The 18536-nt window shown below is 38.9% G+C and overlaps 2 protein-coding genes across 20 annotated transcripts in view; one reads left to right on the top strand and one right to left on the bottom strand.

The window, feature by feature from the left end:
* ARAP2 (ArfGAP with RhoGAP domain, ankyrin repeat and PH domain 2) overlaps nucleotides 1-18536 on the bottom strand; it is a 562492-nt gene that overhangs the window by 248608 nt on the left and 295348 nt on the right. For all 19 annotated transcript variants that reach the window (XM_087864225.1, XM_087864226.1, XM_087864224.1 and 16 more), the window contains one exon: nucleotides 16411-16543. The gene's annotated coding sequence lies outside the window, so the exon portion shown is untranslated. The remainder of the gene's footprint in view (nucleotides 1-16410; nucleotides 16544-18536) is intronic.
* The window catches only part of DTHD1 (death domain containing 1), a 73469-nt gene that overhangs the window by 31816 nt on the left and 23117 nt on the right, over nucleotides 1-18536 (top strand). Inside the window, 1 exon segment of the mRNA XM_045770553.2 lies at nucleotides 527-771. Coding sequence (XP_045626509.2) covers nucleotides 527-771 — 245 coding nt within the window.

Here is an 18536-nt window from a genome sequence, read left to right as displayed (position 1 = left end):
ATAGGTTGCTATTGAATATTTGAAATGTGGCTGGAGTGACTGAGCAATTGGTTTTTCATTTAATTTAATTTAATTAATTTCACCTTTAATTTTAAAAGCCACACGCTGCTAGTGGCTACCATACATCTAGAATGCCTATTGTGAGGTCACTATAGTGTCCCCTATGCTACGAAGAGTTAGGGGAGAGAAAAAAGACAATTATTGAAAGGTAAAAATAATTTTCTAAATACAGAAAGAACTGAATATTTCCAATAGTTTTTTGTTAGAGCAAAATGGAATGGAAAATGAAAATCAAAGATGATTAGATCAAGAAGCAGCCAGAGAGCACCTGGTCCAATTACAGATAAGAAATCTTTTTAGTAATCTGTAGTCTCAGTCTATTGCTGCCTAAATTTTGGCAAAAGGTGATGATACCAAAAAAGCTTAAATTGTATTAAAAAGTGAAATAATTGTTTGGATTTTAAAAAAGTAAATAAGACAAAGTGGTATATTTTAATAGTAACAAATGTATTTTACTTCTTTTTAGGCAATGGTAAGGATTATGGAAAAGATTACAAGCTTATTTTTCATTTGCAAAGAAAACCCAGGCTGGAACTCCAACTAAAAGAGGTGGATGAATTTGGAAACTATAGCTGCCCTTATTATAAGGGCACCCTTGTAGTTTATAAAATTCCTAAAGAAGACGTAGTCCACAACTTGGATCAGTCTCTTACACTTGATGAAAACCATCATCAGTTGCCAGTTTGCAAATTACCATTGAAACTGCCAAAGGTAAGTTATTTTACTTCCCTAATTACCATATTTTGTTAATTCTTCATAATTCTCTACCACAATCTATACTTCCGGCATATGGATACTTAAGGTTAAAAAGAAAGGCAGGTCTAAAGTTGATAAAGAAGGAGTGGGTAGCTACAATTTTAGAGTGGTGGAATGCATATCAGGATTTTCACTTTCCTTCATAGCGACTTTCTAACAGGAACAATTCAAGTTAATCTGGTCCTGATAGATGTTCTTAATGATTATGGAAATAATGTCATTCATTTTCTGTAACTGCATTGGAATAACTGGAAAATCATTTTTGAAAACACTGAATATATTTCAGAGCACAACACATTTAGGAAAAGTCATGTGGTGAGCAGGAAAACAGCTTCAAAACATTTTCATCCAGACTTATCAAATCCTACACACTTACGGGTGAATTATGCTTACCTAAAATTCTTATTCATATCAGGAAAGTAGGATTGAATTTTTCTCCAAATAGGTCAAACAAATAATTTTATTGCTGCGTGTACTATTTTCTTCAATGATCTAGGACTTAGTACTTCTGAAGAATATTCTTAATGAGAAATATAACTTAAAAATTCATTTTATCACTCTGAAGAGTAAACTTATTCTTTAAAGTTACTAAAATTATTTTTTCATGTTTTCACTTTTTTGTGTTATGAATACCAGAAATATGTTTTCCATACTGTTAGATTTTCGCACTGATTTTAAGTTAATTAGTAGAGTGATTAATAAATTTGACAAATATTAATTGAACTTCTGAAATAAGGTATGTGCTATGCTGGGCATTATGAAAAATACAGAGATAGAGAGGATAATACATGCCCTAAAACTGTGTTGTCCCAAATGATAACCACTATCCATATGCGTCTGTGGGGCACTTGAAATATGGCTTGTCCAAATTGAGATGTGCTGGAAATGTAAAGCACACACTAGATTTCAAAGATGCAGTACAAGAATATAAAATAAGTCATTAATCATTTGTTTTTATTTATTTTATAGTAAATTATAGTATTTTGGTTATGGGGTTAAATAAAATATATAATTATAATATAATATAAATAATATAATAAAACACATTATTGCTTAGCCCCATAAAATTAATTTTACCTGTTTAAAAAAGATTTTTTATGTGGCTTACTAGAACATTTCAAATTACTTATTTGTCTCAAACTGTATTTCTATGGGGCAGTGTTTTAGATTTACAATCTAGCAGAGTATGGAAAACATGTAGAGTGGACCTTTGAACAACTCAGGGGTTAGGGGCACCAAAAAGTCAAAAATCTGAGTATAACTCTGGACTCTCCCAAAATTTAACTATTAATGGCTAATTGTTGACCGGGAGTCTTACTGACGACATAAACAGTTGATTGACCCATATTGTATGCTACATGTTTAATATATTGTATTCTTACAATAAATGAAAAAAGAACATTATTAGGAAAATCATAAGGAAAATGCATTTACAGTAATGTGCTGTATTTATTTTTTTAAAAATCAGTGTATAGGTTGACCCATGAATTTCAAGCTTGTGCTCTTTAAGGGTCAACTGTATACAAAATCGTCTTGTAAGACAATAAATGATTAGACTAGTGGGATAAACTGTACTTATAGTTGTTCAGAGGAGGAAAATCGCTTTTCTGGAAGCTGATGCTGGTAGAAATTTCATGGTGGATATAGCATTTTATCTGAGCTTTGGAAGTTGGTAGAAATTTGGCCAATGGAAAGGAAGAAAAAATATGTTACAACAAAATGGAATGAATTAGACTCAGGTGGTAGGCATAGCTTAGCAGGGATTCATAATTATAGTTATTAATTATGAATAATATAATTATTCATAAATAGAGTAACCATTATAATAATTTGTAATATCTCTCAAGTGCTTTACATGCCCTATATTATTAAATCCGCACATGAGACATTATCACTGTTCTCCTTTTACAGGAAACTGAGGCATAGACATTTCCGTCAACTTGCTCCTGGTCCCATAGCTAAATAGGTGTCTGACTCGGAGGCAAACTTTAAATAAACTCAAGGACATAAGATGGATTTTAGGACTTCTGTGTTCACCCCCTGAAGTTGTAGAATAATTTCATGAGTATTATGCTTGAGTGTAAACGTGGTTGGAAAATTATATTAAGAAATGATATGACATGGATTCTGGTGAGTCAAACTGCAAGTAGCCATGACAGCCCAGGTGCTGGGTTATAGAGACATTAATTCTTTCCTTGCTGGTTTGGAAGAGATTCTAGGGCTCCTGGAAGGCATAGGGAGGGTAGCAGAGTCTATTAAACCACTTATACTTAAAAAATTATATTTAAGAACAGTATCGCTGTGTAAGTGCACACCCACTATATTTTCCTCTGTGCATTTTCTTCTCCCTCTTAGGGCCTTTGCACTGCTGCTCACTGTGCTTGGGGCTCGCATATAGCTGGTTCATTATCATTCCCGTGTCAGCTCACATATCACCTCCTATCATTATTCCCCCATCTCCTTATCTAAAGTCACTCTTAAACCCATGTGCCTTTTAAAATTTACTTCATAACTCTGACCATGAATGGAAATTATTAGATTTACTTCTTTGTTCACATATTTTCCATTTGCCTTTGCCCCTTGAGGAAGCTAGCTCCATGAGTAAGGGAACTTGTCTCCTTTTTCCAGTACCGTCAGTGATTAGAACAGTGCCCGGGACATCGTAGGTACTTTAAATATTTGCGACTGGATGAATGAAGGGGAGTTCTGTAGGGTGCGTTTGATTGTAAAAATTTACAAACTATGGACTTAATGAAATACTCCAATTCTCTTGAATCAGTGCTTTACAGCCTCATTTACAAACACTCAGCTGGCAGAGTTGATTTGGATCACACTGAAGATTCGAGAGCTAAGGAAGGGGACAGTGGGGACATTCTCCAGGTGGCTCAGTTTAGCGCCTGACTTCTCAGCTCTCTCTGTTGCTCTGATGCTATAGGGACGCTGGTGGGAGAAGGTGAGGGGGCTGTTGGAATTCTCCAGCAGGAAGTAGGGAGGGCTTCCCTGTGATGGTGGCAAACAGCTGAAAGAACGCCTCTTATGGAAGAGAGGACAGGCTTGAGGTCCAAAATGTGACACAAATTCACCTTTCAGTTTTCAGTGTTTTCTCTGCGGCCTATCGGACTTCATGAATCAACAAGCCAAATGAGCCAAGCTCAATGGCTTAGGGTTTTATATAGATTTTGCTCCGTAAAAGTCCGTGTGAAGTGATTGTCCAGGTCTTTTGCATAAGCTCTTCCTCTGCCTTGATTCTAGCAAACCATTCCTCACCTGCTTGTCTGAACAAATCCTGCTGGTCATCCCCTATAGCTCTGCTGAGGTGTGACTTCTCCCAGGAAGCCTTCTTTGACTTCCCCTTTCGTATCAGCTTCGGTGTGTGTGGTGTGTGTTCCCACAACACCTTACACTTTCCCTATCACTGCAGTTACTGGATTTTATTATAATCACTTGTTTCCCAGTAGACAAATATTTCTCAATCTTTTTGTTTGTTTTTGCCCTCCTAACAAGTCTTTTGAGACATTTTCCCCTCTAATTAACCCTCCCTATTACATTTTAATATCACAGATATACAGTATGCGTATTTGTATTTTATAAATTAAAAGTCTAAAGTCTTTTCAACCGGCCCAAGAGCGAATTTTCTCTCCTGGGGGGTGATGTTACCCTGGTTGGAAATGCATATGATCATTATCTAGGTACAGATATCGTCCTGTTCAATTTGCATTACCAGTGCCACACGTATAATACATGCTCGAAAGTTATTTATGAATACTTAAATGAATGAGGTAATTTCTTCAGGCCTTAAGATTGTTCAGTCTTGACACTGATCATCTTGAAACTATATTGGCATGTTTAAACATAGTACATTTTACGTTTCTGCAGGCCTTCATATATCACTCTACTGTTCACAGCCATCGGTCCTTTCTTTTTCTTCCAGATAGGCTTGTATAGGGCTTTCCAGATTCACTCTTTTGGTCCTTTTTCATGCTTGTTTACTAGCAGTATTTTTGGGTTGAGAAAAAAAAAATCTGTGGCTGTAGAAAATTTTCCCTCTTTTCAAACTAATCTACCTAAGTGGGAATTGAAACCATGACCTTTAGTTTGTAAGAACAGATTCCTTCTATAAAGTTCAGATTAAAAAAAAAAAAATTGACCTCAGCTTGACAGTATTAGAATATGCTATTTTTCAGGAAATGAAAGTAGCCCTATTGTATGGAGGTTAGCATTAATGAACACTATGGTATGCACATATTTGTACGTGTAGCATAAATTAGGTGAAGGCATTTGTCAAAAGTAGAAGTGCTTTTCACACAGAAGACAAGCAGTAAATATTTATACATGTGTATATAGATAGAAACATACACATTCACATACACATAATTCTTATGTTTGACCTTAATGTACTGTCTGATTTCCAAAGATATGAAAACATGTCACCCATTACCTCAGGCTTGTGAGGAACTCTGTGTCTCATTCTTCGGCCTCCATATTCCAGTCATTCACATATTGATCCATTCAACAAACACTTTTTGTATCCCATGGACCTGACATACAGTGGTGTTTCTTTATAAGGTCTCATTTTCTTCTGACCTCTCCACAGAATGTTGTCAACTTGAGGAGAATGAGCCCCTAAACCATAAGTCAGATCATTTTCTGTCTCTGCTCCAAACCCTCCAATGGCTCCTAGTTTCACTCACAGTAAAAGTCTACTTCCTCAGTGTGAACTTGGCCCTCGTTGACTCTAGGACGTTTCCTCCTATACTCTTCTCTTGTTCAACTCTAGCCGCAATGACCCTCTTACTATTATTGGAACTTGCCACATGTGCTTCTGCTTCAGAACCTTATGTTAGCGGTTCCCCTTGCCTGGAATGTTCTTCTATCCATCAGACACCAGCAAGGCCAACACCCTCACCTCCTTTAATTCCTTGATGAAATTTCCCCTTCTCTCTGAGATCTGTTCTGATTGTATTTCTTATTGCAATCTAGTCCCACCACACATCTTGACACTCTTAATCCTCCTTAACTTGCTCTGCTTTTTTTTCTTTCCTCTGAAGCATTGATACCGTCTAACATATATTTCTTTGTTTATGGTATTTATCATAGAAACACTACTACTTCATAGTAAGAACATGAGCTCCTTGAGGGCAAGGACCTTTACCTGTTGTTCATTGCTGAATTACAAGGCCCTGGAAGAGTACTGCCATGGGTTAGGTGCTCAAATAATGTTTGTGGAATGGATGAATTCATAAGTAGAGCTTGTATTTTAAATACCCACAGTGTGAAGAGCAAAATGAGAAGTGTCAAGAAGGAAAATAAATTAGCCTTGGAGGGTTGACAGAATTTTCAGTGTGTGCTTACGGACGTGATAGCCAGCACAGGCTTCACTGTGGAGTGCCTTCTGGGCTGAGGACTAACTGACAGGAAACTCATCTGTCTGTGTGGCCAAGAGAGCACTGTGGTGAAGGAAACAGCAAGTACTCAGACTGTCATGCACATGAATTTTAATCAAGGACTCCCTGGCGAATGCTCATGGGAAGGACAGAGAGAGGTGAATCAGTCTGAATGATAAAGAGGGTCCTCATGATAATTCACATTTCAATATGATCTTCTGAAAATGGTCACATAATCATTATAGGTGAAAATGTATGATGGAAAAGAATAATGATTTGTCTCTAAGTCTTTCCTAAGTTGTGCTTCAAACTTCCTTCTTTTACAAAATAATCAAGTGAATTCAGTTCATACCATTTCTATTTGTACTTTGGCAGAAACAAGGCAAGTTTCAAAAAACTCTCAAAGACTTTTTTTTTAGGTGGAAGGAAGTGGTGTGTGTGTATGTGTGTGCTTCTGAAATTGCGTCACAAGGTGCCATTTGGTTATTTGTGCTGTGTTGAGTTGTGACTGCCTTTAGGTCTTCCTGTCTGCTTGGAAGTTTTGCTCTGAAGGAGAGAAGGGTTCTGGGTCTGGTGGCTGTTTCTGTGGGATTCTGTCAGGGGCCCTACATTCTCAGTCATACCTAACCTACAGATTTACGTAAGCCATCTGTTGACCCAAGTTTTGCTTAGCCTGAACTTCCTCTTTTTTTTTTTTTTTAACTGAACCCATGGCATGTGATTTCTAGTAAATAGTGATACTGCTTCAACACTTACTTTCTCACCACATTAAATAACTTGCTTTGTCAAAGAGAGGAAGCAGGCAGAGGCTGGCATACCATTTACTCCACAATCACCACCTTCTCACCACTTCGGACTTCCAGGGCCATCTCCCTGCCCTATCAGGAATGACTTTTTTTTAAAATATGATTTTTTTTTTTTTACCTAAGCATATGAAATACTATAAAGAACAATCTCAACTATATAAATAAGAAGATCCAAAGCTATGGAAAATTTTTACATTCATGGGCGCTTCAATTCTACTTAGGCTTTTTAGTAATAATTTACAAAGTTATTTTAAGGTTCAAGAATGACATGGAATTTCATATCCCATTGCTAGCTTTGAAGAAAGCAGATTTTACTAGGTGTCTGCTTTTCAAATAAAACTGGATAAGAGAAATCAGAGTTCTGTTGGCTTTTATGTGTGTGTATTTGACAGGGGGTGGTTGGAGGGGAGGCATCATGAACCTCATGGTGATTTTGGAATTTTCGGTACCTTAGTTTCATGCTTTCCTCACTAGAGTTAATTGTAACAACATGTATGTTGCTTTATGCTCCACTCCTATCAACTATAGAAGAAAGTCACTAAAATCTTGGTAAGTAGAGATATCATGTCAATTTTTATTTTTTAACCTGTGAAAATTTTACAAAGCCTTCTCCCTCTTTCCAGTGTTACAGTACTGGCTCTCCTTGGCTCTTCCTTGACATGCCTTCCATGCCTGCAATTTTACCTTCCCCTAAACTATCAGAATGACCTTCAAAGACAGCCTTGACCACACCACTGAAAAATCTACTTTATATTGTATATGAGGTGTTTAAGGAAGAATATGATCAAAACTGGTTTAGTCAGAAACAGCATCTTTTTTTGGAAGGGGATTTGCCTACCAATTTAATCAGAAGAGAACCTTTCCCTCTCTTGCTGCTTTCCTGCCTCTTTATCTACCCCTCCTTTTTCTTTTTCTTCCCCCCTCCACCTCCCCTCTCCCCCACTCTTCCCCATCTCTTCCCCCTTCTCCTTCTCTGTTCCTTCTCTCTCCTCCTCACTCCCCCTCCTTCACTGTCTGTTCATACAAGGGAAGGTTTTCTCTGCTCAGCGGGCAGTATAACTAAACCTGGAAATGTGCTCCATATTGTCCTGTAGATTTCAAGAACTCTTTTACAAAGGAAACACATACATTCTTCTCTCTCTGAGAAAATTTTAATAAAAGAAGTAATTGATACATTTACATGTATTCTCCTAAAATTATAAAATTATTAAGTAAAAAATGATGTTCATTAATTCAAACTCTTTCTATTTCATGAACTCCAACTATAATATTTCTCTGCAGAAATATCAGCCAACATGTCAATTAATAAATACTAATTAAATGCCAACAATATATGAGATATTATGTAGGCCCTAAAAGATAATAGTAACAGTGGTCAAAGCCCCAGCTTTCAGAAATTACAATCCAGTTCAGGAAATAAAGCATAAATACTTTAAAAGTTATAAAACAATGCAAGAGATAAATAATAATTGAATATAACAATCTAGTAATATCGCAAGACAGGAACTGATGATTAACTGTAAATGAATGGCCGAGATGGTAAGTGCTAGGACATTTCAGAGAAGGGACAGATTCCTGTAGCTGAGCTGACCTGGGACACTTCACAGAGCAGGACACATGGAGAGAATGTCTAGGTTCTGGAAAGGAACAGGGAAAGAGGCAGTGGGTTCCACATAAGAGGGATGGCATGAGCTGAAACTTTGAAGTGGCAAAGCATAAGATATGTTTCAAGAAAGGACAACGTGTAGATCTGTGTGGTTTGAGTGGAAGATTTGGAAAAATCACATTGGAAATAAATTGGGGAAAGATTATAGAGGGCTTTGAATGCCTTGTTACCTCAACCAAATGTCTCTGTGAAATTGTTATAAGGTAGGGCCTTCTGTCAAAATTTGTCAAGAAAAATGTGATTGATTTCATGATACAGAGAACATGTATGAAGTAGAGCTTCAAACCAGAGATCCTTGGAGTATGAGCAAACAAAAAAAGTCTCAGCCGCTGGTATTCTTGGAATGTGTGGCTTTAACTGAGGTTGGAGAAGTAGGTATCCAATCAGTGTATAATTAAGCTTATCTTTTATCCTATAAGTAACAGCAAGCCATTGGAAAATGTTAACTAGGAGGGTGACATGATCGAATTTTGTTAGCATATCATTGCGATAGTCTGTAGGGATAACTTAGAAAGAGGTGAGCTCAGCCACAGTACAGAAAAGGGCTAATGAGGTAGAGCATGGGAGAGAGGGCGATGGCCTGGTGTTGAGCCCATGCCAGTAAGGAAGGCAAGCAGAGAGCAGAGAGGTTTAGGATTTGGGACCAACTGGGCTTGGTGATGGCGAGAACTTGTGTGGGGGTTGGGAGGTAGATGTGAGAGACACTGAGAGAGAGAGGCAGTTGTGGAGGGAAGCTTCTGAGGGTGGCCCCCAGGAGACTGCTTTGAGCGATGGTCCTATGACACCACGTAGTATTTCACTGACTTTAGTTGGGAATTGTGTTCAAACTTCCATTGCATCTCTATTTCCCCAAACATGGCCCTAAACAATAGATGGTTGTGACTTTCTCCTTAAAGGCTTATCACCAGCCCCCTTTACTGCTCTACACCACACAACAGACAGGGTGGTTTTCTCAAAAACAAATACGATTTTATCAGTCTTCTAAAACTTACCAAATGTCCCTCTATAGCTGTTGATCAAGGTCCAAGCCACTCACCCTGGCGCATAAGGCCCTTCACAAAACCCCACCATCTACCCTCAACCCCTTCATATTACATTTACCAGACTGCTATCTTTTGCTCCAGTGCCACGGAAGGTCCCATTTCTTTCAGACATTATGGTCTTAACTACCTCAGAGTTTCTTCCCACAGCTGCTCTTGGGACAGCACTGACTCCACACTTAGCTCTCTTATCATCTCTATAGAAGAAGCCTTTAAATTTCCCAGGCACAATTAGGCACTGCCCTGGTTCTATAACCATAGCTCTTTGAACATATACAAAGCAATAGTCTCTTATTTTTATTTATATAGTCATAACAGTAATGACAATAACTCACAGTTATTATCTACTACAAGTACCTTGATAAAGCATTGACACATATTAACTCACTTACTGAAAGGGTAGGCGGGTGAAGAAACTGAGGCATGGAGAAGCTTGTTCAAGGGAAAATAGCTGGAGAGTGGCAAAGCTACTGTGGGAATCCAGTTTGTCTGATTCCAAAGGTGGCACTCACCGTGATACCTAGCGTCTCCTTTGGTAACTGAGTTCCTTCAGGGCTGGAGGCATAGTCCGTTCCATTTTGTAATCCCATCACCTGGGTATGCATTCAATAATGTTTTCTTAAACTGTCTAATGAATAAATGAATGCATGCTGGGGAAATTGATAAAGCAATTGAAGGAAGAGTCTTAGTAGCCCACAAAAGCTTTACGGGTTTGCTTTCCCAGCTATTAGTTACATTTAGCAGAAGCCTGTCATGCCTTCAAAGCAATGACTAATGTGGGGATTTTACAGTTGTGGCCAGACCTGGAAGGAAGATGTTTGTGGCTATCCAGGCCTTTCCCCCTTTCCTGGTAACATTCATAACACTCTTTCTGTTGGAAAGGCTACTCCTATCTCTAAGCCAAAAAAACTAAACAAAGCAAAAAAATCAGGAAACTCAAAAAAAAAAATTCTACAAAAGAATATTGGAATTAGATATTAGAATCTAATTTTAGAATCTAGAAATTAGAATATGCTAGAAAAAACAAGGCTCAGAGTTGAACAGGCACTTTGACAGGTCTTCAGGATTGACAAAACCTCATCAGGATTATAATTTAAAAGTGGAGCAATAAAGAGGAGGTAGTTTATATAAATTTGAACAGTGTTGTGTACGTTCGATTTGTTGAGCTGCTTCTAAAATCAATAGTGTCTCACACATAGCTGCATTTAGGGATCAAGGGCATCTGCTTTTGCCAGAATTGCTTGGAATAGTGAGCAAAGTGTCAAGTATATTAGCAATAGTTAACATTTACCCAGTGTTTGCCATGTGCCACGCTGCAACTCTCATATATGTATGGCTTTGCCCTTTGGCAGATTTAAAAAAAAATTAACATGGAGACATTAATTTCAAAATTGTATTTATCTATTCCAGACCGATTTTGATGACTTTTCTTTATTGACTCCATGTATGTCTTATCTATAGTTCCTGAGTTATCTAGAACCTTCCTCACTTTATATCTGTAGCCATCCTTGAAAGCCCCTTCCTTCCATGTGTCCCAGCTCCTTAGATCAGGTGGGGTTTCTGGAATTGGTCTATCTGGTTACCAGGGTCCTGAAGCTGTTTCCTTTAACTGATTTCTTCAAAGGCTGAGAGATACTTACTCCCTTCCTCTTGACAAAGCCATAATCAAATTAAAGCCCTAAATAAAAAGAGCCATTTTCTAAGAAGTAATCGAAAAAACTAAAGAAAAAACAAAACATAAGCTTGACTGCAGTAAAATGAACACAGTCTTAAGACTAAGAAAGACCTGAGCTTAAACAAAGATAGGGATTGGGATTTTTTCTGGGATTGGTAGCAGTGTGGTTTCATTTCCATAAAAAGTTAATTTCTAGATTTATCTCCAAACTAGACCACTCTCGGTCAGCTCTTCTTTCTCTAAACCTATTTTTTCCCCCTCTCTCTCTTACGTTAATCTTACTTCTCTGTGGGTTTATGCTGGTCTTCAAATTTCTCTGTGTAGAAGCACTTCCTTTTATTGTGTGGGCCAAGCATTTCTGCCTAAGCCTTCAGGAAGTTCTACTCTGACTGTGCAATTACAATAACATCCACGATGAAAACAACAAGAGGATATGTATTGACTGATGTTGGAGTCTTTTAATTTATTTTAAAAGTTTATGGGGTAGGAAGGGGATTTTCAATGGCACACAGAAATAGAGAGGATACATAATGAATTTACATGGACCCATCATCTTGTGCCATTTTTTAAAAAGGATTTTATTGATTTATTTGAGAGAAAAGGAGAGAGAGAGGGAGCATGAGCAGTGGGGAAGGGCAGAGGGAAAGGGAGAAGCAGACTTCCCATTGAGCAGGGTTTCATCCCAGGACCCTGGGATCATGACCTGAGCCCAAGGCAGATGCTTAACCAACAGAGCTACCCAGACACCCTTGCCATTCTCGTTTCATCTAATACCACTGTTTTGTCACAGCTACTGTATCACTTTACTTGTAAATAATTCTATATGTTTTCTAAGAGGGCAAGGACTTTAAAAAAACACAGTACAATTGTTACACCCAATGATATTAGCAATTATTACTTAATAGCATCTACCTCCCAACCCATGTTTTATATTTACCTCCTAACTCCATTTTTTCTTTCTATAGTTAATTTGTTCAAAAACAAGTTTCAAAAAATGTCCACACATTGCATTTGTGTCTCTGCCACAGTCGGTTGAATTTTCAGTGTAGGTCATGTCCTTCACAGACTTTATTTCGATCTACCCCCAGCGTACTTGGGTGGTAGGATCCGTGGTCTCTGTCTCAGAGAGTTCAGTAAGGGAGTGTAGATGACTTGCCTAGACTTGCACCACCTCCCAGGGCCAGAGGCTGTGCTACAACCCAGACTTCAAAGTCTTCCTGTTCCATGCTGTTCCATGTCCCCTTGTCCCTTGAGCAAGCCAGATCCTTGCTTACCTTACATCTGTCACTTTTATTACCATGTCATGATGCCTCTCCTCGTCTTTGCCCCTTCAGAGTGTTTGGCAATTCTAGACCTTTCAGAGAGCCAGACGGGTTGGACCTTTTGTTGAAACTAAGCTTTGAAAATGAGCTGCCGTAGGCTCGGATGGTGGTTTCCTTTGTTGTTTGGGATTTTTCTGCTTCTGAGGCAGAAGCAGACTTTCTCTATCATCTTGGTGTTAAAGGCAGAGTCACTTCGGAACAGCTCAATAAGGTCCTCTGTTTAACTCATGTGGTGACAACAGTTCATAACACCTCATTTTCGGAGCAGAGATAATTGCTATCCCTTTCACGTGATGAAGGCCCCAGCTTTCTCTGGCTTAGGTTATAAGTTCACATTCTTTGCTTTTTTTTGATGATTTATAATGCAGATTCCCTCAAAATATTCACTATGGTTTTAAAAGAACAAAAATAACTTTCCATATATGTGTATAGTAAAAGATATGATTCCCAGCAAATAAAAGGGGATGTTCAGTTATACTGCTTTTTTTCCAAATTGCAAGTTTTTTTTTCTTTTTTTTTTCTTCTTTTCTTTTTTAAGGATGGTAACACACCAGCTTTAAATAAAATGGATTCACATGGTGAGGGAGTTATTCCTTCTCTAATCCTTTCCCTGACCCTCTGAGTACATCTCAAGTTAGTGTTAGCATATTTTCATATCTCTCTAACACAAAAGCTCCCCTGTTAACAAGCAGAGAACAATTCTTAGGCTCAGAAATCTTGGCTGGCAACAGAATTCATTAATACTGTTTTAATTTTATTTATTTTTAAGGTTTCCATGTGGTTATATAAGTGAAATTGTTTTTCCACTTATGACAGAAATATCCGTTTCTTTTAAAAATGTATTTGTGTAGGTTAAAAAAGTAATATTTTAAAGAGAAAAATATCAAGTAATGACAGCTATTATTTTGAGCGCTTATTACATACAATGCCCTGCTTTAAGTTTCATGATAGAACTCAGTGTTTCTGGGGCACCTGGCTGACTCAGTGGGTAGAACACATGCCTCTTGATCTCGGGATTGTGATTTCAAGCCCCACATGGGGTGTAGAGATTACTAAAAATAAATAAATAAAAATTTAAAAACAACTCAATGTTCCCTTCAATGGCACTATGAAGCAGGGACAAGTATCACGCCCATTTTGTAAATGAGGAACACAAGGCGCAAAGGGAATACATTAAGATGACAGGTTTAATAAGAAGTATGAGTAGGGGGGCGCCTGGGTGGCACAGCGGTTAAGCGCCTGCCTTTGGCTCAGGGCGTGATCCCGGCGTTATGGGATCGAGCCCCACATCAGGCTCCTCTGCTGGGAGCCTGCTCTTGCTCTCCCACTCCCCCTGCTTGTGTTCCCTCTCTCGCTGGCTGTCTCTATCTCTGTCAAATAAATAAATAAAATCTTTAAAAAAAAAAAAAAAGAAGAAGAAGAAGTATGAGTAGGAGCTGAGCTGAGCTCTTTCCCTTCACCCAATGCTGGCTCCCCGTCCAGACCAGTAAAATCGATAGATGTAAATGGTGAGCATGACACAAGAAGTACTAGAATGGTTGAGTGAACATCTTACGTTACACTTTCAACCTTCACTTTACATACAAGTTTTGACTTGCAGGTTAAAAATAAAGAATCTGTATTCTTACAAGTGTTCGTTTAAATATTTTTGGTCAAATTATTTTACCTCTCTCAGCCTCAGTTTTCTCATTTGTAAAGTAGACATAATAATACCTATGTCACAAGGTCGTTGATAGAGTAGACTATACTGAGATTATATGATATACTTTAAATGGTTAGAGGAATTATCTGTACCTGGTAAATAACAAAAAATAGTAGCTGATATCATTATCTGGAGGCAATATGATTCACTGTTTAAGTTAGGGCTTCAGACAGACCTAGGTTTTAAGACCATGTTACCTTGGAGAAGTTACATCTGTGAAACGGGGATGACAGCTATTCAAACTATTGTCATGGGTTTGGAATGAAATAATAATAGTTCTGTATTGGTCTGTCATTTGTCCTGCATGGTAGTCTCTGAGCTTCTTTGATCTGTGGTGTCATCTCTGACATTCATTTGCAGAAATTCTCACTATTACTTCATATCATTCTTCTGTTCCTTTATATATTTCTTCTCCTTCTGGAATTTCTATTACATGTATGGTTTTTGTAGTAGTTCCACAGTTCTTGGATGTTCTGTTTACCTCTTTTTTTTTTCTCTTTCATTTTTAACTTGGTGATTTCTATTGAGAGACCCTCAGGAATTCCCTCCTCAGCCATACTGATAGACCTGTCAAAGCCATTCTTCATCTCTGTTACAGTGTTTTTGAGCTCCAGCATTCCTTTTTGGTTCTTCCTTAGAATTTCCACCTTTCTGCTTACATTGCCCATCTGCTCTTAAGTACTGTCTGCTTTTTCCATCAGAGCCCTTAGTGTATTGATCCTAGTTTTCTAAAATTTTCGGTCCGCTAGTTCTAACATCCTTGTCATATCTGAGTCTGGTTCTGATGCTTGCTCTGTTTCCTAAAATTGTGTTTTTTGCCTTTTCGTATGTCTTGTTTTTTTTCTTGGTAACTGAACACGCTGTACTGGGTAAAAGGAACTACTGCAAATAGGCCTTGAGTAATATAGTGGTAAGATTTGGGTGAGGGGAGGTGTTCTATAGTCCTGTGATGGGGTCTCAGTGTTCAGTGATGTTGTATCTCTGGACTATGAACTTCACATGTGTCTCTCAGTCTTCCTCCTAACCTCCCCATTCTGGGGAACAGGATGGCTAGAGGGGGCTGGAGTTGGGCATTTCCCTTCCTCCATGTAGAAAGTTAGAAGGACCTAGAGTTGGGCATTTCCCTTCCTCCAAGTAGAAAGTTAGAAGGACCTGGAGCTGGGCATTTCCCTTCCTCCATGTAGAAAGTTAGAAGGACCTAGAGTTGGGCATTTCCCTTCCTCCAAGTAGAAAGTTAGAGGGACCTGGAGTTGGGCATTTCCCTTCCTCCATGTAGAAAGTTAGAGGGACCTGGAGCTGGGCATTTCCCTTCCTCCATGTAGAAAGTTAGAGGGACCTGGAGCTGGGCATTTCCCTTCCTCCATGTAGAAAGTTAGAGGGACCTGGAGCTGGGCATTTCCCTTCCTCCATGTAGAAAGTTAGAGGGACCTGGAGCTGGGCATTTCCCTTCCTCCATGTAGAAAGTTAGAGGGACCTGGAGCTGGGCATTTCCCTTCCTCCATGTAGAAAGTTAGAGGGACCTGGAGCTGGGCATTTCCCTTCCTCCATGTAGAAAGTTAGAGGGACCTGGAGCTGGGCATTTCCCTTCCTCCATGTAGAAAGTTAGAGGGACCTGGAGCTGGGCATTTCCCTTCCTCCATGTAGAAAGTTAGAGGGACCTGGAGCTGGGCATTTCCCTCCCCTCCCCAGTCAGTGAGACTCTAATAAGACCCCAGCAGATGAGGCTCTGGTTATACAGTTCCTACTAAGGACAGACTTTGTTAAGAAGAACAGAACTCTGGTATATTTTAAAAAATGGTCTTTTCCCCTTCTTCCTGCTGGGAGCAGGGGGATTTTTTTTCTTAGCTTTCACTATGAGAACCTGGTTGAGGTTCATGGAGGCGAAATTCCCAAAAGTGTGTGAGTCCCATTTGACTGAGTCTCTCTGAAGTTTTTCACCCTTAGATCTGTTCACATTAAGCGTCCAGCAATTTGTCAATTCTAGTTACAGTTTCCTTACCTGGCATGAGTCTGGAGGCAGTTTCTGCTCGTGGGTTTCTGCTCTGGTAAGCTGTGATGCTCTGTATTCATCTGTCAGTCTCTTCAATTTTGGGGACAGAGGTTCACCCCGTGGCCTCACTTGTCTGATGGACCTAAAAAAGAGTTGTTGATTTTTCAGTTTGTTCAACGTTTTTACTTATTTAGGACAGAGTGGCAACATCCAGCTTCTTACATGCCTGCCTGGGATCTACAAGTCTAGCCCAGTTCTTCACACCAGCACATCCCAGCTCCACACGGATACTAGCTTGAATTTGATTTGGTGTTATGTTGCCCCCATAACTGCAGCACAAAGTTTTATGCTAACATTAATCATTTCTACCAGATGATGTCTTTGATCAATAGTCTATCTAACTTATTTACAATGCAAAGCCATTAAGAATTCTATAGAAGTCGTACGTTAGAAAGATGGAGAATATACAATTTCCTATTATGATGCAATAAATGGGCTCAAGTTGAGCAAATGGCAGTCATTATGTAGTTGCAGAGACCTTTATGCAAGATAAAAATAGAGTGAGAGGAAGCAGGGAAAGCCAGTATTCAGCTATGGTATCATAAAGGCTTCTGGTAAAATCTGTGCTAACGATACACAGAAACATCCTAATTATACATACTTCCCTGGTCCATTATTATTCATACACTTTCACTTGAATGTCTTCTAACTACAAAATAAATGACCCATTTACGAGAAAATTCTGCAATAGGTGTGTGGAGGTAGGAAGGGTGTGGGAGTTAAGACTGGATGGAGGAGTTGTGGCCACAAGATATCATAATAATTAACCAGTGAAAGTCTCTTTATGCAAAAGTGCTGTAGGGTAAATATAAAATAATAACATCAGCATGGCATTTTTGTTCGTTTGTTATATGTTACTGACGTTGATCTGCCAGGCTAGGTGGCATCCATGTTTGATGGTGCTTCTAGTGTCAGAAAGTTTTCACGTTACTTGACATAAAAACTGGTTCTCTAGTAGAAGCCCCAAAAACTAGCAGACAGGTAGAAATTAAAGAGAAAACCTCTACTTCTTATTATTTCTGTATCTGCCCATAGCAATAATATTACTGTGGGTACTCTTAGAATTAGCACCTGTTACAATTTAAAATAGAATATTCCTTTTTTTAGAAAAAGATTTTATTAATTTATTTGAGAGAGAGAAAGAAGAGAGCAGGGGGAGGAGCAGAGGGAGAGGGACAACCAAACTCTGTACTGAGGGAGGAGCCTGACGTGGGGCTCAATCTCAGGACCCTGAGATCATAACAAGAGCCGAAACCCAGACACTCAGCATACTGAGCCACCCAGGTGCCCCAAAATAGGATATTCCTGTGGGATTCCAAGATATCATCATATTATGTCATTGTTTCCACTTAGCACTTCAATATATGTGTGAAATCATGGGAAGGATTTATAATTGTTCTGACTCCGCCTCCCCTTTTTTTACTTTTATATTAAGTTTTTTGGATTATTGCGGTGATCTCTGCAGGAATTTCACCCCATCATCCTTGCTGAACTCCCTCATTCGGTGCAAGTTTGTCCTGGGCTAGAAGGGGGGAGGGGTGCACAATGATGACTTACGTTATCAAACAAATCAGCCCTAAAGGCAATCGTCAGTCGGGGCAGCTGCTTGCGCCACATTGTTTCTCATTCTTGTTCTCATGCACATGTTTCTGGAGTGAGGTTAACTTAGTTAACCCCAGCACCAACCTAAGCATCCTGAAAGCACAATGTAATGAGGCTGAATCCTGGCCAAGATGGAAACAGTGTGTTTCTTTCTAAGCCCCTCAGAGACTAGATGTGAGCCCAGCTGTGAGAAGACCTGGAAAGAGAGGGTCTCTGATATTTTCATGTCATGGTAACACTCAGATCAGGTCTTGCTATACATAAAGCTTTACCTAATGGATTAGCTTTAGTTACAAATGGATCTTAGGACAATCATCTATGTATTCACATTTGGGAGGGATATACAGTCTTTCTGCATGCCACACGAGACTCTAGTTCGACAGGTGACTTTTGTTGAGTACCCACGGTGTGCAAGGAGCTCAACTAAGCTATTGCATTTTATTTCAGCTAAAGTACATTATTTTCTTTCATTT

This window comes from Ursus americanus, chromosome 8 (genome assembly GCF_024610735.1).
Source record: "Ursus americanus isolate L20-20 chromosome 8, mUrsAme1.1.p, whole genome shotgun sequence".
Classification (NCBI taxonomy): domain Eukaryota; kingdom Metazoa; phylum Chordata; class Mammalia; order Carnivora; family Ursidae; genus Ursus; species Ursus americanus.
Note: the sequence above shows the minus strand (reverse complement) of the source record. Positions and strands in the feature narration are given on the sequence as shown.